Source organism: Fukomys damarensis, unplaced genomic scaffold, assembly GCF_012274545.1.
Source record: "Fukomys damarensis isolate Sample0158 unplaced genomic scaffold, DMR_v1.0_HiC HiC_scaffold_39, whole genome shotgun sequence".
Classification (NCBI taxonomy): domain Eukaryota; kingdom Metazoa; phylum Chordata; class Mammalia; order Rodentia; family Bathyergidae; genus Fukomys; species Fukomys damarensis.
The window spans coordinates 113,493,596-113,501,092 of record NW_022900951.1 but is presented as its reverse complement, the minus strand read 5'-3'; the positions used below and the strand labels follow the sequence as shown (position 1 = coordinate 113,501,092).

The following is a 7,497-nucleotide window of genomic DNA, read 5'->3' as shown; positions in this document are numbered from 1 at the left end:
CACCCATTCTGAAACATGTCAAAGAAATTAAATTATCCTACCTTCAAACACATCTAGAAAGTTTTGCTAAATGTGTGAAATTAAGAAAAATAAATTGGCCGAGCGTGGTGGCGCACTTCTGTTATCCCAGCACTCGGGAAGCTGAGGCAGGAGGATCACTGTGAGTTTGAGACCAGCTTGGGCTACATAGTTCCAGTTCAATCTCAACTACATAGTAAAACCCTGTCTCAAAAAATAAAAAATAAAAATAAAAATAAAAAACAGGTTCTGAGTTATTACTCGAAAATGATATGCAAAGACATTTGAAAGTTATGGATATTCCAAACCAAAATTTCATTCCACTGTTTGAACCTAATAGAATAACTCAGTAAACTTGATTTTTCCTCTACTCCAGACTGACTAGAAGTACTAAGGACAGGCAACAGCACAAAGTAGTGGGGAGACTGGGGGGACAGGGCTTGCAAAGGTACTCAGACTATGGTTCTGAATAATTACAACACAAAGTCTGTTCTGGGTACTAAGCTCCTTAAGAAATAACAGTGACACTATTCTAATTTACAGACATGTAGGGAAAACTCCATATTAGAAACATAATGATAGCTGAGCAGACACCAGAAACCACACACCAAGGATTCTACTCCTGCAATCTCAATGTGGGATTCAGCTCCTAGCAACCAAAATCTTACAGCACTCCTATAATGCATGAAAAGACAACCTAGTACTTAATTTAAATTTTGCAAAAGGAAAGAAGATTTATGGGCTGCTTAAAATCCAAAAGATTTTCTTTAAATCAAATTGATTTTCTTCAAGTTACTGATTTTTTTCTCTGTTATCTATTCATTCCCCCCAAATTAACAAAATGCTTAGTTCCCGGACAGAGGAATTTAAAAAAAATTTAAATGCTCACATCTAAACAAATGATCTCTTTTAAAAGCAGTTACATTGAGAGAATGAAAAGAGTGAGGCATCTAATGCTGGGGGAGAGGAAAAGCTGGACCCTTATCGTCCCCTCCACCCACACACCCAGGTGATTCAGGTGATCTGGTTCGAATCCTCACCACAGAGCTTACTAAAATTGACAAATGTTAAATATTCAGCTTCACAAACTCTGTAAAAATGAGTTGTTGTGACCTAAAAAAAAGGTATATACATATTTTACATAATACAATATCTTAATGGGTCATATTTACAAAGATTATTCACAGAAACACTGCAAACTTCTGATTCAGAAGGCAGTACATGGCCTTAAGAGTTTCAGAAGTTTATCTTCAAAAAGCATTATTGCTCTACCATATAGGCAAAGGGTGACACCAGTACTTTAAAAAAAAATAATAATAATAATCATAGTTCTTGTCCAACAGATTAGTGTAGACAAAAACCAGGAATGTGGTTCACCATTGCTCAAGACATCAAGAATATTGCATTTATCCATTACTTATTTACTTAAAATGCACTCAGCTGCACGTTAGCATACAAAAAACTGCCACCAATGCAATTAAATACTGTCATCTTATTTTCCCTTCTTCAAAGCTACTGGACATCAATAACAAGCCCTGGAAGTGAAGTCATCACAGGACCTTAGAGTCCAATGAAAATGTTCATAAGGAGAAGGCCTAGGACAATAAAAGCTAGGGACAGAGCAACCTCAATCAGCAAAGGACAAAAACCTCAGAAATGCCAAATCCACTGCATAAAGGGCAGAGTAAAATTACTACATGAAACAAAACACTTGAAGGCTGGGAGTGTGCTCTCTGTCCAATACTATAACTAGAGACAGAGATGTTCTGATCTCTCCACTGCTCTCTCCGGCCCACCTACATTTAGCTGAAAGACTTTGGCTAGCAAGGCAGAAGGAAGTAACACAGGAGAACATTGTGATCACATTCCTAAGAGGCAGAATGTCAAAAATACTCTGTTTTGAACACCATGATATACCAAAGTACAGGAGGAAAACAACAACAAAAAAGGTACTTGAGCTTAAGATTCAGTCCTGCTCAAATGACATAACTTGAAATATCCCTGATGGAGATCAAAGCTGGTCCTCACTCCACAAGTGGATGCCTGGACAATTATTCTTTACCTCCCAACAATCCTACAGCAGTAGCATTTGTGCAGTGATTTCCTTAGTGGTCCAGATATGGCTATGTCAGCAATATTTCTGATCAGGACCCATGGGCATCCCCGACATGGGCATGGAGTTCATGTTCATCTGTCCCAAGTGACCATTGCTGCCATTCATGTGCACCATACTATAGGCTGCAGGATTCCCCTGGTGAGCAAGCTGCTGCTGGGGGAAGGAGCTCTTTCTGGCTATATTTCCTGATGGCCAGCCCTTCATTTCTGAGGACTGATACAGGGGTGCAGTCTGTGGGTGCTGCATCATGGGGTTCTGGGGTGGACCTATCCTTGATGACATCACTGCATTAGGAGGACTGGGCACTCGACCAAAGGCTGGATCTGGTTGTTGTCCCACTCCATAATTTGGTGGGTATGGAAACTGCTGTGGTGGAGCCTGTGGCATTGCAGGCCCATGCCATCCATACTGGGGGAAGCAGTCACATTTGGAGGTGGGCTGAAGGCCTGGCTTTGCTGCTGCTGCTGAGGCTGCAGCATCATCACCACCCTCTGTTGTTGAAAGTGATGACTTAACAGCTCTCTGCTATGCTGGGCAACCATCTGGGCTTTTAGAAAACCCTGGGGCTGCACCATAGGCCTCATCACTGCAGCAGCACCAGCAGTGGGGTTCTCCATCTTCATTTCAAGTGCCTGCCGGCCACTTGTTTAGTATTTAATGAGCTCCTATTTTGTGCAAGGCATAAGCTGAGGAGCTGGATTCTCTTGTTGCTCAGCCTTCTGTCACTTTAATTATATACCTGTGATAATAATATTAAATAAATCAGAGAAAAGATTCATTTTGGCTTACAGTTTTAGAGGTTCTAGTCCATAATGAAGTGGCCTCATTGCTTTGGGCTTAGATCAATATAGCACGTCACAGTGGGAGTGCGAGGCAAAAGTGCTCAGTTTATCAGCCAGAAAGCAAAGAGTGTAAAAGGCAGAAGCCAGGATCTTGTGATCCTTTGGTAGGGCGTGCCCCAAATGACCTAAAGAGCTCCTATAACATACTACTCCACAAAGTTTCTTCTATCTGTGGGACAAAGTTGTTGATATATAAATCTTTGGGGGACACTCTAGATCCAAATGATAGCAACTATCAATGTCAAACAAGGCCCACTTCTTATTTTCAAGGAATTTACAGTCTAGTGTATGGCATGCACACACAACTAATTCTCATAGATGCAAAAATGACATCAGTGCAATAGGTTGTACATATAGCTTCAATAATTATGAACACCCAGGAGCAAAAAGATTTATTCTGAGCCTGGGATGGGGAAATTGGGAGGAAGAAGGAAGACTTCAAAGAAGAAGTAGGTTTTTTGTTTGTTTTTTGATGTTGGGGACTGAACCCAGAGCCTTGCACCTGATTAGCTGGCACTCTACCACCAAGCTACACTCCCAGCCCACGGCATGGGTTTTGATAGACAAAGAAGGAGAGTGTGGATGGCAGAATGACAGTGTAAGGCCCAGAGATTCAAGCACCTCAAGAGATTCCTGAGCACCCTGAGAGGCTGGAGAGCAGAGTTAGAGAGGACCTCAGGAAGATACAGATGGCTACCACTGAGAAGATGGGGTACGATTAGCTTGTGGAGAACCTGGGACACATCAAAGAGTTTGAGTTCAATTCCTGTAGCTGAATGGATGTCAAAGAAAGTTTTGGGGACAGTTTTTTTCAGTGGGAAAAGCCTACTCTAGCAGATGACTGGAGGATGAAAGGAACATATATAGAACCAGAGATAAGAAGAACAGATAAGAGATTCCCGTATTAAAAGCACATAAGACAGTATTTCCCTACAGTTTCCCCAAAGCCCTTTCCCAAGAGAGGCTTTGCAAAACATGACCTTTGTGGCCAAAATGTTTAGCAGATGCTGAGGGAGAAGAAAAATAAAATTTAACTCAGTTTCTCCTATTATACTCTCACAATAAGCTTCTGACCCCTAGTTTGTGCAGGATTTTCCCCCAACCATACACACATGAAAAGCAAGCACTGCAGCAGTGGGCTCCAATGGGGTATTCCTCTAATTCCATCTAATTCTGACACCTTCTCTCTGGAGAGAGAGTCACATCCTACAGGTGAGGGCTCAGGGCCCTCCACTTCAGGCATCAGTCACAAGGCCAGGCCTCTAGAACCTCTGATCAGCCAACTGTAAATCAGGGCTATAACAACAGCCTCCTCCTCGTGTTTGATTAATTTGCTAGAGCAGGTCACAGACTTTAGGGAAAAAGTTAGATTTATTGCCTTGTGATTTTTTTTTTTGTACTGGGAATTGAGCTCAGGATGTTGTACTTTCCAGGCAGATGTGGTGCCACTGAGCTAAATTCCTGGCCTTGCTTTTTGCTTTATTCCAAAGGATTTTACAAAATATACAGATGAAGAGGTGGATAAGTCAAGGCATGCAGGAAGGGGCCATTGCCCTCTCCCAGGGCACCACCTTCCAGGATCCTCCACTTGTTTGGCTATCTGGGAGCTCTCTGAACTTTGTCATTTTGGGTTTTTATGAAGTTTCATTATGCAAGCTTGATTCATTAAGTCCTTACCTATTGCGATCAGCTCATACCCCCTTTAGCCCTACCCCCCTCCCCTGAGGTTTAGGTAGTGAAACCAAAAGTTTCAACCTTGTAATACTGCTCTGGTACTTCGGGTGACCAGTCCCCATCCTGAAGCAATCTAGGGGCTACTAGCCATCAGTCAACTTATTTAGCATACAAAAGACATTTATCTCTTTGAAGATTTCAAGGATTTTGTGAGTTCTATGCCAGGAAACAAGACAAAGACAAAGTAAATATTTCACAACATCACACTACATATTGCAGGTCCCTCTTGAGTATTCACAAAATATATTAGCATATTCTTCTAATCTCTACGAAGACTGTTTCATCTAGCACTTTCTAAACTTAATTAACCACATAGTTCCTTGTTTTTCCTCCACAGACAACTCTGCAAAACTAGTGTTCATCTGTGTCAAGGTTATGAAAGTCAGTGAAGGACTTAGAAATTATTACAGATAGTAAGAGACTAAGGAGATTTAATGGCTAAATTTAATGTAGTATCCTGGATTTGATCTTGGAAGAGAGAAAAAAGGAAGTTAGTAGAAAACCTGGTGAAATGCAAGTAATATCTGGAAATTAGTTAATAGTAGTATGCTAATTCTAATTTCTTATTGTTCAGAAATTTACCATGGTAGTATAAGATTGTAACATCGGCTTGGCATGCTGGTACATGCCAGTAGTTCCAGTTACTTCAGAGACCGAAGCAGGAGAATTTCAAGTTCAAGGCCCACTTGAGCAACTTAGTGAGACTTTAGCAAAAAAAAAAGTAAAAAGGGCCGGGGATGTAGCTCAGTGGTAAACTGCCCCTCGGTTCAATCCCAGTACCACACACATAGACAAATGTTAACATCAGGGGGAGCTGAACAAACAATATACAAAATTTCCTCCACCCTGCAATTCTTCTGCAAATATAAAATGTGCACAAACCAAAAAAATAATAATAAAAAATCTTAGTGTTCATTAAAACACTCCCTGAGAAATTATGATGTAAATTGTGGTTTAGTAATATATTTCATTTTTAAGATTTGGAATTAAAAGTGTTCCTTTGTTTTTACTACACAAATGAAACAGTCTCTCAAAATTTTTTTTTTTTATTGAGTTTATTGGTACATTTAGGGATACAGTACAGTTACATTCATTGTTGGGATCATGTACCTTTACATGGCAAGTCTTGATTCTCATTTTTTTCCCCTTACCTCTGCCCTCCCTTCACCCCCTCCTCCCCTCCCCATCTACAAACACTTTATTTTCATCTTTTCATTCTCTCACATTTTTTTCTTTTCCCTTTTTGTTCTTCCCCTACGTATCACACCTTCCCTACACCTTTAGCTCCTTTCCTCCCATTTCTAAATGTCAGTAATCTTATTAGAATCTTATGCATTGTTGCAGAATATTCACACCAGGGAAACTATTTGGTATTTACACATGTGGGACTTATTTATTTCACTTAGGAGTATATCTTCAATATGTATCCATTTTCCTATGAATGAATCTATTCTCTCGCTCTTTATGGCTGAGTAATATTCCATTTTATAGAAAAACCACATCTTCTTTATCCAGTTTCCAACGGATGGGCAAATAGGTTGTTTCCAAGAAGTCTCTCAAATTTTTACAGCTAATATAAATGAGACATATAGCAAATCATTAGTGTGTAATAAATACTAGTTTTCTTTTCCATCTCTCTTTTTTTTACAAAAAAAAAAATATTGAGTGCTTATGTAACAGGTGGCCAATCCTTTGCAAAATGTCTTTTGATTTCCCTTCCTTTTGCCCAACTTTCTAAATACCTGTACTCTAAAACCTGTAAATTCTAAAACCTGCACTAAATGATAAAGGCTGCTAAATAATTTTCTTTAGATTTCAAAGCCCAGAGCATCTGGTAACCTTCAGGCAATATCAGAATATGTAATGCCTCTCTATATTCTAGTCTTGTGCATCAACTAACACAAAGCGTTCAACTTGCTGTGAGTTTTAACTTGCAGAAAAGTAATACCAGTCCAAAGGATCATAGAAAATAACCTCAGAAGTCAAGGTTAATTAGAATGTTTCAGCCATGGGAGGAGCACAAGCCATGCATGATGAAGACTCCACCCAGCATGTAGTTTCCTGCCCATTGCCCCCCCCGCACCTTTCTCCTCCCTACAAAAGCTCTTTTCTCTAAGATTTTTTTTTCCCTGATACAATAGCCTTCCCCATCTTCTCAGTGTGCTGGCCTCTGAATAAATCCAATTTCCTTCCCACCAACACTCATCTCTCAAGTATTGGCTTTCCAGTGGTGAGCAGATAGGGTTGGATCTGGTAATACTTACAGAAAAGAAACACTTTTATGTAGTCACAAAGTTATGTTTTCAAGTTGGAGAGCTTTGTCAAAATTTATTGTATTTCAACAGCAGATAGAGGAGGTCGAAAGGGACACTTAACACATAAATATGGAGTCTTCCTAAGGAAGACAGGAGCTGATGCTGCACAATGGCCAATATTTTATAAGGAATGATCAAAATATATAGTGAATTTTACATTTAAAAAACTTATTATAGTAAAAGAAATGATGGATCAAACACAGGGAAAATAATCCCTCTAACTTTAAACATATTTAGGTTATCATTTTTTTCACTTTCTGAAGAAAGTTTTGAAGTTCCCTTTTGTAAATGTCTTCATGAGGTATCATGAAAATATAATGAATGAGGCTTCTAAGTGCCAGCCAGTGGAAATGTAGGCTCTTAAAATGATGACAGTGTCAGGAGAGGTATGTAGCTCAGTGATCCTGCATCTGCCTGGCAGGCACAAAGTCCTGAGTTTGATCCTGAGTACTGCAAAAAAAAAAAAAAAAAG

General features: G+C 39.7%; 1 protein-coding gene across 1 annotated transcript in view; it reads right to left on the bottom strand.

Annotated features, from left to right (window-relative positions):
• Positions 1-2,081: 2,081 nt before the first annotated feature.
• LOC104873715 (nuclear receptor coactivator 3-like) overlaps positions 2,082-7,497 on the bottom strand; it is a 68,918-nt gene continuing 63,502 nt past the window's right edge. Inside the window, 2 exon segments of the mRNA XM_033760511.1 lie at positions 2,082-2,532; positions 2,535-2,776. Of these exon segments, the coding sequence (XP_033616402.1) occupies positions 2,147-2,532; positions 2,535-2,776 (628 nt within the window). The 3' untranslated portion in view covers positions 2,082-2,146.